This window comes from Erinaceus europaeus, chromosome 12 (assembly GCF_950295315.1).
Source record: "Erinaceus europaeus chromosome 12, mEriEur2.1, whole genome shotgun sequence".
Taxonomy (NCBI): domain Eukaryota; kingdom Metazoa; phylum Chordata; class Mammalia; order Eulipotyphla; family Erinaceidae; genus Erinaceus; species Erinaceus europaeus.
This window is the reverse complement of record NC_080173.1, coordinates 36138845-36155520: the sequence shown is the minus strand read 5'-3', so window position 1 is coordinate 36155520 and position 16676 is coordinate 36138845. Positions and strand designations below refer to the sequence as shown.

Here is a 16676-nt window from a genome sequence, read left to right as displayed (position 1 = left end):
TCAGATCTTGGCTCTTGGGGATTTCCCAGAAGATAGCATTCTTTCTGCACCCTTAGCTTCAGTGAGTTTACCACCAGTGATCAGACTTCCTATAATTTTTACTGAGAATTCCAGACACCCTAGCCATAATTTCCAGACACCATAGCCTCTGTTCATGGAATAAACCATTTCTATAATTGGGTTCACTTCATTAGTGCACAGTCCTTGCACTTGGAAGAGAAGCAGCCCTTTCCCTAGGCTGCTGGGCTCCAGGCTCCCAGTCTTCAGGAGAGTGTATTTCAGGACTCCTTGGCAGGCCCAAGTGATGGGAGACCTTTGTGTCTGATCTGTTCCCTATTATTCCATTGGACTGTACATTTGAATGGACAGTAAGACTGGTTCTATTTTGGACGAAGTCAGAAGTAGAGATTTCATCAACATATACATTTGTGGCCAGGAACAAATGTCATAAGCTTTTTGGTTTTCTGAGAGATTCAGCCAGAGAACATGTTTGGAGATTTGCTCAGTTTCCTTTCTTACACCCACAGTAGCTCAGATCCATATGCCTCCAGCCAAACAGACTACACTGAAGTCATTTTCTGACTGTTCTCCTAGAAAGGGTTTTAGCTGGATTGCTTGGTGGTGGTGCCTTTGGTAGAGTGCACATCTGTGTAAAGATCTGGGTTCAAGCCTCCAGTGTCCCTACCTATAGGAGGAAGTTTCACAAGGAATGAAGCAAGGCTGCAGGTGTTTCTCCTCTCTCTCTCTCTTTTTCTCTCACTTGCTCGCTCTTGCTCTTGCTCTCACTCTTGCTCTTTCTCTTTGTCTCTATCCTCTATTGGAAAGAAAGGAAGAATAAAAAAATCCCACTGGGAATGGTGCATTATGCAAGTATGTAGTACAAGTGATAACCTGGTGGCAAAAGAAAAAGAAAGAATATATATATTTAGGTTTTGTTTAGCTGGAGAGTTTCTGAAGGTCAGGAAGAAGTTCTTGGATGTAACTTTGAGGAGGACAGATGGAGAACCTGCCATAGTAAACCAGATTCTTCATTTGGGCTCATTAAATTTAATTTACCAATTGATTAATTGTTATTATTTTTCTGGGGACTCATGCATGTATGATTTCATCACTCTCAGGTTGACTTTTTCATTCATAAAAGAAGAAGAAGAAAGAGAGAGAGAGAGAGAGAGAGAGAGAGAGAGAGAGAAAGAGAAAGAGAGAGGCAGACAACACAGTATATGTACCAGGGGCTCAGACCTAGGCTATACTCATTCACACACCCTACCTGATAATCTAGCTTTCTATCCCTTTCAAACTCATTTAAAATACTTAACTTGAGTTCAAACTTCAAAAATAAAATAGGTAATATTGGATTAAAGTGACAGATGTCTTTTTTTTTATTAGAGCAATTAGTGGTTTATAGTCGCCAGTAATATACAGTAGTTGGTACGTGTATGACATTTCTTAGTTTTCCACATAACAGTAACTGCTCACCTAGGTCCTCCTCCACCATCATGTTCTAGGACCTGGACACTCCCTCACACCCCAGAGATCTTTTTTTATTTCTTTATTGGGGAATTCATGTTTTACGTTTGACAGTAAATACAATACTTTGTACATGCATAACATTTCCCATATAACAGTACAACCGCCACTAGGTCCTCTGTCATCCTTTTTGGACCTGTATTCTTCCCCCCCTCCCAGAGTCCTTTACTTTGGTGCAATACACTAAATTCAGTTTGACAGATGTCTTAAGTTCATGCAGACCTGAACTGGCGCAGCTGTCATGTGCCAAGCACTCTGCTAGGGACTGTGGAAGTCAGAAATTAGGGAAATGGTTTCATGCTGATGGGAGAAGATGGGCTTTGCCTGAAACCAGGCAGAGAAAGGAGTGAAATCTAGTTTAGGTTGAGAGGCAGGAAGAGATGAAGCTGATAGTAGTTCTAGAAAATATTTCAGGGCCTTATAGTAAAGGTTAAATCTGAGTAAATTCTAGAAGAAAAAGTGCTGAGTACTTGTATTGAGAGGCTAGGATTGAAGGAGTAAGAAGTCTGAGGTTCATGTTTCTAACTTGGGTGGTGAATTCTGAGGTTCATGTTTCTGATGGGTGGTGATGCCACCCAAGGAGAAGCAGGAGCAACATGGAAGGAAAGAGCTGCCATGTTGGACTGGGTGTGTCTGAGATGATTGACACACAGACAGCACTTGGATCTGTCATTCAAGGAGAAGCCAAGACTGGAACACAGAGCTGCAGATCAACAGTATGTAGCTAGTGGCTGGATCTTTTGGCAAGAGAGAGGGGGAAGAGTGAAATAAAAGACAGAAACTGGGAAAGAAACTTAAAATGGGATAGGTGATGGCTGAGGGTTCTTTGAAAAGAAGGAAATCTGAAAGGAAACTAAAGAGCAGAAAGTATGAAAGTGGGGCAGTCTACTAATTGAACCAGGAACATTCAAGAGTTTTCTGTGTCGTTTGACAATTAGAAGGCCATTGGCAACTGTAGAGAGAGTAGTTCCAAAGGCACCTTAGTGGGTTGGGGTAGGGGACCCACCCCAACCTGGCAAAAGCAGATCTCAGTAGGCTATGGGCCAAATGGTCAACAAAGTAGCCGAAATGACAATTAAACAAAAAATGGAGGATTTTGAACTGGGAAGGTGAGCCCAACCTCTAAATTTCAGGAAATTATGCAAAGAATTTAGCCTAGTTTTGTAGGACCTGCACTCATTTAATTTCTTCTAGTGTTTCATCTTTTTTCCCCTTTCTTCCCCCTTCTTCTGTGCCTACTACTCTTCCTCTGTGCCTACTACTGTCTCATATATTATTAACACCATAGTATGAAGTCAGCCCTTCTGGGACTTACATTCTAGTGCTAGAGAGACAGAATTTAAATAAAGGCCTTGACTATTATCTTGATCACTATTACCTTGATATGACCAACCTCATAAAAAATTGATTGTGATGGTTTTGATAAGTGCTATGGAAACACAAAAAATTAGAGGGCCTTGGAGAGCACATGTAAGGAGTTCTACTTTCTTTTGAGTACTAACTTTCTCCCATTAAACCAAGCATTAAAGCAGTGTCTATTAGAAAGCACTGATTATATGAGATGACTATAAAATAACATTTGTTTGGTCTAATTCTAAATTTCCATTCAAATAACATGTTTGCCTTTAAGGGAAGAAGTCAAACTCCCCAAGTCCTTTCTGACCCTTCTATTCCATATTAAATAGGAACAAAGTAATGCTAATTAATGCAGTGTTGACTGTGTGTGACATTTTTCCAAGAGACAAGATGAAAGAGACAATATTCATCTCAAAGGATAGGAAATCTCTGGTTTATCTTTCACAGCATAATGAAATATTCTTTTATCATTAGAGTCAAGTAGAATCTTATTAAGACTTGCCAGATAAGGTAAGGTAACTCCAGGAGAAGATGGCTGTTGCCCTTGACAACCATGTGCATATTTGCTTTTTTAAATATAAGGGAAACTTTTAATTGATGGTGTTAAATTCCCTGATGTTCATCTCATATCACCTTGACATTGAGCTAGCAAGCAGACAGATCATTCTTGGTTTGTAAACTCTGTTGTATGGATCATTTAACAGTATCCTATTCAAGACTGTGAGCACTTAGAAAATTTTTAAGAAAAGCAACATGGAGGGCTCAAGCCTGTGAAATAGCTCATCAGGAAAATAGTCTTTCTCCCCTTCCTCTCCTTTCTTTGTGCTGGCAGAAGTGGGTTACATTTTCTTTCTTCAGTGAAAGAGATCAGTATGGGTTTTATACCAGAGGCCATTTTAATACATGAATGATTTGTAGGTAAATTTATTGTAGCCAATGGGTGCAGTCAACTGTGTAATAGAAATATTGTCAAAAAGCTGGGATTATTATTTAAATAAGTGCAGTGTTAAATTTGATTACATACATTTTAAAGCTAATAAAACATTTCATTGCTTTCAAACTATTTCCCATAGTCCCATTTAGTCAGAAAACATAAATTAACTGAGGCTCTGCATAGAAAATTACCCAGGCTTTGTGTGAATGGAAGCATGCATGTAAAAGCTTGGCAACCTCACAATTTAAAGATGAAAGAATAGAAAAGGGTTGGCAGGCTCATATCTGGGTTGGTGGGGACACTTTTATCCTTGAAAATTTATGGAAAATAACTGCCTAGGAGATGCCTGCTATAGATGGCCCCTGTGGACATGGAATTATAGGAAGTGGAGATGTGAATCAGAAAGAGGCTCCATTTTTCTTATCATAGAGTGAAGATGCCCATCTTGATATAAGGTATCACAGGCTGAGAGAACTCTGCACCTGGACCTAGATTTTTTCCAGTAACATCAGCTATTTTCTTTTTTTCTTCCCCCTTCCTTCTCTTCCTTCCTTCCTTTCTCTCTCCCCTACTCTATTTCTTCCTTTTTAAAAAAAGAATATGTAATTGTTTCTGTTTTACATAAATCAAAGGGCCCTTGGGTGCCAACAGGGGGGATGTGACATTTTAAATGGTGTTATTTGCTGAGCTTATCCTGTGACAGGTCTTCATTTCTACCAAATGTCAAGGATCAGCGCCTTGCATTCATTTTAATGAAATATTGTGCTGATAAGGGATATGAATGCCAAGTTTAAGCTGTAAATTACGAAATGTCGGACTGCTTTCTGCTTTGTGCATTCACCTGGGAGCAAAGCTAATGAAGGTTTCTTTTTCACTGCTTCTTCCAGTTGGGAATTCATGGCTATGCCTTTGCAATCACAAACAATGGCTACATCCTGACGCACCCAGAGCTCAGACCACTGGTAAGGGAAATTCTTACTTTTGTAAGAATTTTTTTTTCTCCTTTTCTGAATTCAAAGGCTTCTTATGGGCATTTTTTCACTTTAAGAGCTCTACTTATATTATTGTTCTCTAAAACTTAGTTTCATACTCCATAACTACTATTTTACACACTGTATGTGATTAAGATCAGACAAATATACTTACAGTCATACATTTACACATAAATAAACATATGGGGGCTGCATGGTGGTACAGACTTTATCATACATGAGGACCTGAATATAAAGCCGCAGTCCCCACCTGAACAGGGGAAGCTTCACAAGTGGTAGAACAGCGCTGCAGGTGTCTCTCCTCTCTGTCTCAATCTCCCCTACTTCTTTCTGTCTTTCAACATCTATCAAAGGAAAATAAATAGTGGCCATTGAGGTGGTGGAACTATACAAGTGATCCCTATTGATAACCCTGGTTGGCAAATAAATGATCAAATACAAAAACGTGTTTATTGATTTCACATTTATCAATACATGGAATGACCTTTAATTCTAAACAGCGTGGAACCCATCTCTGGGGGTCCCTTTATAGAATAAAGGGTCTCTCACATACCAACCCACTTATTTACTAATTACATATGGTATAACAAATTAAACCCAGGATCCCTGAAAATTCATTATGAATGGATTTTTATCCAATATTACATTCCCAAGATTATATATCCTGCCTTGAAGGTATTTGACATTATCCCTCCACCCCCCTTTTTTTTTGTCGCTTAATTGAAACAGCTGAGATTTCCTTCATGGCTGGCCTCAGATTTCTCCAGTGGCACTGTTAGATGACTTGTCATGTAAACAAACCCTTTTCTTTCAGCTTTCTCACTCTCTCTCTAAAGTGAGTGGGGTTAGACCAGACCAGGTTAGTGCCTGGTACCATTACCAGCCAGCCCTACTTCCAGGGGGAGAGGCTGTAAGCAGCATGTGTTCAGGAGGAATCTGAGTGGCCACTGCTCTTGTGGAACAGAAAGCTCAGGTTTACAGGTGGTTTCTCCCATAGCCATAGGTCCTAGAAACACAATGGCAATGAGGGTGCCACCTGAGCAGGCTATAACTTGTTGACAAAAAAGCAGTCCTTTGTAGTTGCTTGTTTAGCTGAGTTTAAGTAATATAGGAGTGACATAGTCAACTCAGCTTTTGAAAACTGAGAAAGTATAGGTCATCTCCTATGGCAATACAACCTGCCCCCACCATCTTTTTCTCCTTCCTCACAATATGAAAATAGCACCAGTGCCTGCAATGCAAATGTTGATGGGCAAAGCACCCCGGGGCTCAGTTTACTTCTTGCTTGAATCATTGTTTAGAAAGAGTTCATGTTTGTGCTCCATCATCATCTAACTCTGCTCTAATTCTGCTCTAATCACCCTGGTATTAATGGAGTCATAGCTGCATCATGTGGCTCCCATATGCATGCTTGGGGTTAGGACTTATGGTATGAGTTGACTTCAACAGTCTTTTTTTTTTTCTTTCTTTTTATCAGAAAGTAAACTGGTTTAGCTAACCCTGAATGTCACTCAGAATTATCAGATGGCTCAATTTAAAAGACTAAGAACATTTTAAGGCTATATAAGTCTGAAAATACATTTCAATCTTACAAAAATTAGCACAATACCCACTTCTAAATCATTCAGTTTGGACTGTCTTCTGTTGGGGGTGATAGAAGTTATATTTTTGGATCAAATGATGAGTTTTCCAGTGCCTATTTATACCATGTTGGAATGGAAGTGGGTCAATGAAACAATAATGGCTTAGCTTCCTATTTACCAGCTTTAAAAAAAGAAATATAGTGGAACGTGATGTCTGTTGTCACTAAGGTATCTTCCCTCATTCTCTAGCATTTCCTTGAGTGATGCCTTTGCACAGTTGACTCACTGTGTCTTTGTGGTCTTTCACATCTCTTGGCCATGCAGCAAATGGTCCATTTGCAAAGAATCAATTTGAAACACTTCCCAGAGCTGTTGCTACAGAGAAGGCAGCTGAAAGGGTCTCAGAAAAGCAGGTCAACTGAGTAGGGGAGATAGCATGATGGTTATGCAAAGTGACTTCCATGCCTGAGTCTCCAAGTCCCAGGTTCAAAACCTTATGTCACCATAAGCCAGACCTGAGCAGTGGAAGGAAGGAAGGGAGGAAGAAGGGAAGGAAGGGAAGAAGGAAGGAAAGAAGGGAGGAAGGAGGGAAGGAAAGAAGGGATGGAGAGAGGGAAAAGAAAGGAATAAAAAATCAGATCAACCTAGTCAACACCTATCATTTCTGAACCATGCAAATACTTGCAAATAGCAAATCATCTCTGTTCTTCTCTCTATTGAAACGCAGGACTGGATGGTGTCATCAAAAGTGAAAGGAAGTCAAGTTCTCATAAATGTGATGACCCAACCAAATGCTACCTGTCTGACTTGTGAGAATCCTAACCAGATGAACAATGCTGTAGTTAACCTTTAATAGGAGCCTAAAGAATGACCCAGGTCAATGTGTCATCTAGTCTATTATTCTATCTGTGATCCTGAGGTCATGAGATATTTAGCAAACTCTTGGCATTATGGCAACTATTAAGAATTGCACAGATTAATACATTTGAGTGTGATTGATAAATGTCAGTTGACTTTGCCTTGAATTTTGAATTCTTTTCCCTTGGGTAAAAGACAGCAGAGAAATGGAAGGAACTCAACTTTGGCAATATACAGGTTGCCCTTGATTCCCAGTCCTGCCATGTTCCAGCTGTGTGACTTTGGGCAAGTTACACAGCTGAATATCATTTTCCCTTGTAATCCCATTATTATAACCATAACCATGGTGTGTATATCATAGCTTGGTTGTCATAGTAAATAGGATAATGCCAGCAAAGAGCCTTGTATAACTAAACCAGCCTGAGGATAGCTTGGGGACAGTGGTTATCTTGGCACCCCTTTTGTGTTATACTGACCCTGTCCTGAAGTTTGGGGTGGTGCATGGTGGTAGTGAGTGCTAGGAGGGGAACGATGTTAAGAATGTGCTTGATTATTCAGTTGGTGCAGATTATTATGTTAAACATTGGAGAGGGATCATGCATGCAAGAGCATTAGTGTGTGTGTGTATGTGTGTGTGTACACACACACATACACACACACACACACACACACACACACACACACACACACACACACACACACTCAGTTTTCCTGACCAAGTTAGATCTATAAGATAGGCAGACCAGTTCTATGTTAGGAACCAAAATTTGTTTGTTCTTAAAGTAACAATAAGCATGACCCAGGAGGTGATGCAAGATAATGTATTAGACTCTCAAGTGCGAGGTCCAGAGTCCTAGCACCAGGATCACATGTGTCAGAGTGATGCCTTGGCTCTCTCTCTTCCTCTCCCCCAGTAATCAATCGATCAATCAGTCTTTAATAAAAAGTATAAAATAGCAATAAGAATAATACTAGAAACTGCAGTGACTGAAGAATGATGAGTCAGCCTTCCTAGATGGAATACCCCTGGCTCTAGCATGTCTATGTGATGTGTTCATCTCTGCTTTGTTCACATGTTTTGCTCTTTCCATCATTGTTCTCTCATTGCCACTGCAGTCCGTACATAGTAGGAACTCAGGAAGTGAATGAATAGAAGGATCTTTCAAAAGACTATTTGCATTTTCAGTTACCTTGGGTTCTTCTGGACAAGTCAATTTGTGACACCTGGGAACCTGGTGTCTGCAGCCAGCATGAATCCACCCCAACAGAGCCATCACATGTGGTGAGGGCTGGCCATCTCATGGAGGGAATTATTATTGTTGTTGTTGATGTTGTTTTGTTATTTGTCTCCAGGGTTATTGCTAGGGCTCAGTGCAGGCACTATGAATCTACTACTATGAATTCACTGCTCCTGGCCACCATTATTTCCATTTTATTGGGCAGGACAGAGAGAAATTGAGAGAAGAGGGGGAAGACAGGGAGAGAGAAAGATAGGGGGTAGCAGGAGGGGAGCCTGAGGCTCAAACTTCTATCCTTGCATTTAGTAGTATGAGTGCTTAACTAGGTGCACCACCACCTGGCCCTGGGGAAGTTGTCATTCACACTTGACTTGCCTTCTCCCAACTCCTGGCATATCATTGATCCTTAGTAGATACATTTGCCTACCAGCTAGTCTACCAGTTAGCACAGTGGATGTGAGTGTGGGGTTGCAATCAGCATGGAGGACAGATCAATCATGAAATCATTCCCACTCATTCCTCATTCATCTGCCATTAAGGTTCATCTGCCCTGGAAATCAAAGGAGAAGTGGGTTCCTCTGAAGCATGATAGCACTTTTTTTTTTTATAATTAGTCCAATAACCACCACCCCCCAAACTTCATGTTTGGCTTTGGTTCATCCATTATTTTCTTTAATGTTTGTATGATTTGGGTGCAAGCCATAGAGTTCTTCAAAACAGCTGAAATTCAAGATCCTGACTGCATGCTTCCTTTACAGTCATTGTCAAGATGGAAGACTCACACTTTCCTACGGAGAATGCATCACTTTCCAAGGGTTTCTCAACCAGTCTTTCCTTGCCACCAGGATTCAAATTCTGATGGATGATCTGATGTTGACTCAACACTTACATGGCTCCTTGCATACTGTGTGGATGTAGATTCTTGTGGACTGAGATGGTGGTGGTGGTGGTGGTGGTGGTGGGATTCAAATGGGTGGGGCCCAGCACATAGTCTTTGGGAAATTTTGGGGACAAGAGCACCTAAGAAGGGATTCAAGTTTCATCTTGAGGAATGCTTTTTGGGTAGGTCTTAGATATCTAGAACTTTTTCTGATTTTTTAAACACTATTTAGAAGCCAGGTTAAAAAATATTTCATATTTACTGTCTTCTTATAGTTGGGATGGATTTTTCTCAATATGTAGACTATATCTATTTTTCTTTGGTGTAGTAGGGCATTGAGATAGGACAGCACGTGCTACTGGTAATACTGAGTAGAGATGTTTGTACTTCATCTACTTTATTTTATTTATTTAAAATTTATTTTTATAGAGATAGAGGTAGAGATAGAGAGTGTTTCTTTTGATCCATACCATTTCATACTACAACTGCTGATCTCAACCAAATCAATGCAGCCAGTGCCACCTCAGCATGTTTCACTTCAGACTGTATCCAGAGATGCCAGGCCTAAGATATCAACCCTCTAGCTCCAATACTTGGGTGAGACCTTTTCTAGCTCATAGGACTCCTAAGTTCCATTTCAGGTGGTACACCTCCTGGCAGTTATAGAACCTAGATATAGACCAGGGCACATGAGATAGGGCACATGTGCACATGTGTGCATAAGTTAGGAGAAAATATATACCTTAAAGTAAAAGTGCACAATAATATGCAGTGACTCAATAAGTGCAGCAAGCAAGTAGAAGGACCTAAAAAAAGATAACATAAAGTACTTAATCTCCATGAGTTTTGAATTCACTTGAGTTTTAAATTGGTGGTTGTGTCTTCCAGAGTTGATACTTTCTCTTCCACCTGATTAAGTCTACTTCAGAGGCCTCTTACCTCAACCTCAACTACATTCACAATGTCCTTTAGGTCCTTCAGTTCTATTTGTATTTTTTCCCTGTACTTTGTAATTATTTGGTAAAATGGACACTGAGTTCTTGAATCTCAAGTTTAATTTCTTGAATTTATTTCATAACAGTTTTCTGAGCTCTATCTCTGTCATTTTTTTCTTGATCTGTGTCTTTTTGCTCCTATGAGATTTCTGTCATTGCTGTCTGTGTATTTATTAGTTTCTGTATTTAGTGTAGCCTTTCCCCACAATCTTGATCATTACTAAATCACTAATAAATTTTTTTTAAAAAGTCACAGTTGAAGAGGAGGAGAGATTTTTACCCTGAGTCACCAGGTCAGTTTAGTATCTTTGATATCCATGCAGGGTCTCTGTTTTGTTGTTCTAGCCTCTGTGGGGTAACACTGTTGGAAATGTAGTAAGTCATTAGTTATAAATTTTTGAGTTTTTAGGTGATATTTTAAAAACAGTTGTTGCTTTAACTCAAACCCGGAAGTGGTGCACCTCAACTATTTATCTCCCAATTTGTGCCAGCTATACCTGAGTAGAGCATTTTAGTTCTGGGATTCTCTCCCTCACCCCTTTCTCATCCAGGATCCACATGTGTCTGTACTCACCTGTGGCTTTGGTGAGTTTCTGAAGAAATCCTGTTGAGTTTTCCGGTGATTTTCATTGCTTTTTTATTATTATTATTATTCCCTTTTGTTGCCCTTGTTGTTTTTTTATTGTTGTAGTTATTATTGTTGTTGTCATTGTTGGATAGGACAGAGAGAAATGGAGAGAGGGAGGGGAAGACAGAGAGGAGGAGAGAAAGATAGACACCTGCAGACCTGCTTCACCGCCTGTGAAACGACTCCCCTGCAGGTGGGGAGCCGGGGTTTGAACCGGGATCCTTATGCCGGTCCTTGTGCTTTGCGCCACCTGCGCTTAACCCGCTGCGCTACAGCCCGACTCCCTCATTGCTTTTTCTTGTCAACCTGGGAGAGTAAAGTAAGTCTGCTGTTACTCTATAGCCATGCCTTCCCAAAAAAATATTTTAAAAAGCCTAACAAACTTAACTCAAGTTATGGATCCCAGGAGTAGATCCTGTAAAATTCTACATCACCATGCAGCTTCTCAGTTATGCAGGGGCTTACTTCCATCCATAGGTCTTGTAGTTTTCTTCTTTTTCTTCTTCTCTCCTCCTCCTCTTTTTTTCTTATATGATTCTTGAACCAGGAATGCCTCCATTCATTTTCTTTCATTTCTTTTGTGATGGAAACAGAAAGGGTTCTTTTGAGTTCCAGAGGATGGGGCCGGTCTTCCTTGTACCCTATTGGAGCCCTCTCTTTGTGCATCCAGGAGGGCTTTTGCAGAAGTCAGTTGGAAGGCATGGCTTACTGTGGCAGTTAGCATAGGATCCAACAGGCAGGCTGGGCCCCCATTACCTTCTCCATGTACCCCTACATCCTTGATCTGCCTATAGAACTCACTGGTTTTCCTCCCACACTCTATCTCTCTGTCTTCAAGAGGAACACAACCTGGGTTCCTTCCTGCTCCAAACCTCGTGCCTGCCTTGCCCTCTGCCTGAAACCCTTGTCCCAGATACACCTATGTCTGGCTTGTGCTACCCCCTCACCCCCATGACTCTCCTCCATCCAAAGGAACCACCTCCATCACTCCCCATCATGTCCCCTGATGTAGGAATGTGTTCCCTAGCACTCTTGGAAAATGACCATGTATCCAGCTTCCCCATCCATTGCCCCCGATGGACTTCTGAGTCTTTGCTGCTATAGGAAGGAAGTATCAAGTGAATATTTGTTGAATGCTTTTGGTGATATCTGATTGATGATGGGACTACCTGCAACAGATAAGAAGTGCAAGTATCACATGGTCACATAACATTCACTGAGTCCTTGCTATATCAGGTGCAGAAGTTGAAGCCTATCAGTGGGTGATGGTTGATCCTCTGCCCTCCTGCTTGCCTACAAGTTTTCACCAGCTGCTGCTTCTTGAGCTAAGCATTGAGATAGATCACAGAAATACAGAACCAGCTAGAAGTGTAAAAAACTCACATACAAAGCAAGAGTTCCCAGACAGCTAGAGGGGCTAAAGTAGCCAAGGTTCACAGAGGAAGCAGCTGCTTTCCTCCCAGAAGTGTTTGGGAAGAGATGCAGAAAGACTCCCTAGAAGAGCTGGCTGGACACTTCTTCCAATTCAGAATAATACACAGATTCTTGTCTGGGTGGCTGTGGTCAAGGCTGAGCCTGACAGGGCTTCTCTGACTGGCCCCCATAGAAACTTACAAACCTCTCATGGCCCTGCAGTGTTGGTTCACAGTGCTGGGAAGTGGGACATAGCCTCCTTTGCAAGCTGCTGCTGAACTGAAAGAGACTGCCCAGTAGGTGGCGCCCAGGCACTGCGAGTACAGGTCCCCAGTCCCCACAAGGATGGTATCCCTGCATTCCTGCCAGCATATTCTCAGAGCCAGCCCTAGTGGCTGTGACTCAAGCTGGGTCTAAATCCATCACAATACCTTGAAAAGAGAGAATGAATGGATGACTACTAAGTGTTTCTACTGAGGGGAGTGTGTTCTCAAAGGAAGATTGAACCAGGTTGTGTGGCCTGCATTGGACTGCGTTTGGAAAAACATTATTTGGAGGGTGTAGGGTGGGCAGGGGTGAGGTGGGATGGATAAAAGGAGAGATAAAGAGAATGGAGGCAGGTATAATTTCCTCTAATGGAGTGGCTGAAGTGCTATGTGAACTGCCAGGCCCTGGGCACTTGATAGGGAGCCAAGCTGGGGTGCTCCTGAGCTTGAGTGTCAGTCAAGTTAGGGGGTATTGCACTGCTGCTGTCAAGTGGGAGGACTGTCACTACCCACAGTGGCTGGGTCCCCTGTTCTAAAGTTGCCTGTGTGTTGGGGGATAGATGCAGCCAGGCAGGCAGGGGATGGCAAGAGTAGCTAAATCCTTGCTTAGCATACATGCCCACTATGCTATTAGCAACCAGTGAGACTGGCAGCTAAGCACTCTGCACAATGGTATGTGTCTAGCACTGGTTAACAGGTGCAAAAGGGCAAGGGCTGTGCCAGTCAGAAAGTAGATGACTTGGGTAGATAGACTGTGGACAGTGTCCTCCTCCCTACCTCCCATCAGTGAAGTCCACATAATTGAAAGAAGATTGTCGTCTTCTGAAACAGTATTATTTGGTTCTTTGACAAAGTAGAAATGAGACTGGGAGACTTCTTCCTCCTTCTCTTCCTCCTCCTCTTCTAGACAGTCTTCTTCCTTACTCTCTGATCCTGTAAGGACCCTGGACATGCAGAACAAAGCTCCTTCACTATGTCTCTGAGTGGGGCTTTACCAGTGGGGAATCTCCCCAAGAAATGAAGAGAGGTAAGCGAGGTTAGAGTGCAGATACTGTGCCCTGACTGGCTCTACCCAAGCCCAAGCCCCTTAGCCTGCCCCTGGGCTCTTGGAAGTGAGTACTTGTTCCTCTGTTCCTGCCTACACAGTGCTCCAAGAGTCCTCTTTGCTCCTGCCCCATTTCCTATAGTTCCCCCCCCAAACATACACACACACACACACACACACACACACACACACACACACACACACACTACAATTACCTCTTTATGAAACCCCACTTGGTTAAGCAGTTCCACCATGCCCTGGGCTTCCTGCTGGAGCCCTGAGGTACCAAAACAAGAATGGAAGAAAGGCTTGTTGTTTCAGAAGTCTTGCCTCTACCAAAAATGAAAGGGAGAAACAAAAGAAATGAAAAGATAGACAGGAAGGAAAAAACAGAAGGCAGGGTGGAAAGGGAAAAAGTGTAATACAAAGAAAAGACAGGAGCAAAAGACTCATCAACAGTTCCTTTTACTTGGCCGTTCACTTTATTCACATAATTAATTGTCTCATTGTCAGGGTTCTGTAGAACCTTTCAGTACATCTTTCTTTTGTTCAAGTGGTGGAAAATCATGTCTGTCTCTAGTCATCAAAGCAGCCTGCCCATACCACCCTGTGGTTTCCCAGGCTGGGAACTGCTGTTGGCTGTAGCACTGGCTTCTGATTTCAGGGAACTGCACTGTGTACCCTTTCTCCCTGGGAGTCTCCACTGTGATAACACCATATATCATAGGAACCACCAAGGAGATGCTGACAAGAAGCAGTGTTTGTCAAAGGACTTGGAGTTTGGCTGTGTATGGCATGGCCTGAGAAGGGTTCAGGGACAGGCAGTGTTTGCAGACTGGACATTTGGGGTCAGAGTGACAGACTAGCTGCGTAGAGGCAGCAAAAAAAAACTCCTCCAGACACCTGGAGAATGTAACTTGCTCATTCTTGTGTTGCTGGAATCTTCCCTTCTTCCTTCCTCTCTCCCTTCTTTCCTTCCTTTCTTTCTTTCTCCTTTTCTCACTTCCTTCCCTTCTTTTTTCCCTTCCCTTTGTCCCTGTCTCCCTCCCACTGTCCTTGCCCTAGTCTGGTATGTTTGCTTTAGACTCTGCTCATGTGCCACTGGATGCTGGCCATCTGGTGATAAGACAGACACCATTGCCCCGGACTTAGAGTTTTCAATATCAGGAAGGAGATGAATCTTTTTTAAAGCTTAGAAGGAAACACACAAATAAAAAGCATCTCATATTTTGGCTAGGTTCATGGAAGGGAAGAAGGATGTGAGGAAGCAGAAGAATCTGGAGGGGCACCTTCTTTTGCTGGCCAAGCCCTACTTAGAAGTGCCCTTTGCAGCTTTGAGCCCTGAGGGAGGCAGGAGAAAGGACTGTGCAGATTGTGGTCACAGGTTCAGGCTGTGTTCAACATATTGTGTCTGGAATCTGTCTGAAAATGTAGAACAGACTTCCAAAGGACAAGAATGGGGAACTTGAGATTTTTTTTGTTGGCTCCCTACTAAGGAATTTTCCTAGTGGAGCCCTAGAGATTGACCCTCTGCTTCTCTGTACCCCTAAACCCACACACATCAGCTTGATCTACAGCTGCCAGCACTTGGGAAGGATTTTCTGTTGCTTCCAGAACACACTTCTCTCTGGTAAGCATCAGACCAGGTGGGCCAAGGGCTCAGCCTCCCTCCAGTGAAGATAGTGAAACACTCCCATGGACAGATGGAATATCTCTAAAGGGAGGACGTAGTACCACACTGGCTCCCATTGGAGTTCAGCTCTAGCCGTGAAAACGGCTCATATACTCGATACCATCCTTTGTGTATTGCCTGCCTATCTGTCCTTGTCTCTGAGTCACTTTGCCATGTGTCCATGTTGTAGGCTTGTGCTTGAACGCTGCTTCAATAAGATTCAGGCTAAGTCAAATGGGCTGGGGAAAAAAAGCAAGAAACAAACACGAAACTTTCCTCTATATGAAAGCTTAAACAAAGAAAGAAAGAGAGAAAGAACCAATCTCACGTGCACCCACATAGACCTTTGCATGAACTTGATGGCACTAGATTGCACACGCCATTCTGTTTCTGGCCTCTGACCAGATATTCTCATCATAACAGCAAGTGTGTGGACTTGCTGCTGCTACTATCTCAGAATAGGCACTTGAAGGAAATTTGATTTCCACATAGGATTCTCCAGGGCTTTATGTTTTTGGCCAAAAGATTTGAGGAGGACAAAGCTTTTCTTCTCACTGGACACAGGCTGACCTTTGTCTTGTTAGATTTATTTTCTATTTGGAGTGCCCCATCTTGGATGATGAATTAGCAATAAAAAGCTCATCAAAATGTAATTACACACAATGTGTTGAATAATGATCTCTTAAAAATTTCTATAGATTTGTCTGCACCTCCTTCCCCTTGTGGGGGAAATGAACCTCAGCTGCTCTGCTGGGCTAGTAGCCCTGACTTAGGAATGCAGAGCCCAGCGGGCCACAGTCTGAGGCTGAACTGGGAGGGCTGGCTTCTATCATTGTCATCTAATTGATCAATTGCTTCTCTCCATGCAAGGCACATCTTTATATAATTTAAAGGACCCTCTCCATGGGGGTAAGAAGACACAGGAAGTGGAAGCTCAAGGCAGGGTGAAAGCCTCACCTCCCACATCTGCAGCAGCCAGTGGGGGTATGTGTGTGTGTGTGTGGGGGGGGACTAAGAGGCTATTAATTAAAATGTTAACTACCCAGACAATAAGCCAACCCACTAGCCTGGGGGAAGGCCCAGGAAGCCAGCTTGAAAGCTTCCCTGACTGCAAACCCCAGGAAAGTTCTACCTCAAACTAGGAAAATAGTCTTCTACATCCAAAGAGGAGAACCCAGTTTCTCTCCCCAGAGAGGTAGAGCTAGGCTGGGGGAAAAAAAGTTTCTTCTTCCCTCTATTGAGAGCCCCCTTAAGCCCTACTTCTAGGGTTGACAGCAGAACTCTCAACC

At 42.5% G+C, this 16676-nt stretch overlaps 1 protein-coding gene across 3 annotated transcripts in view; it reads left to right on the top strand.

The window, feature by feature from the left end:
* The window catches only part of CACNA2D3 (calcium voltage-gated channel auxiliary subunit alpha2delta 3), a 1089122-nt gene that overhangs the window by 832472 nt on the left and 239974 nt on the right, over positions 1 to 16676 (top strand). For all 3 annotated transcript variants that reach the window (XM_060203105.1, XM_060203104.1, XM_060203106.1), the window contains exon 17: positions 4705 to 4779. In XM_060203105.1, coding sequence (XP_060059088.1) covers positions 4705 to 4779 — 75 coding nt within the window. The remainder of the gene's footprint in view (positions 1 to 4704; positions 4780 to 16676) is intronic.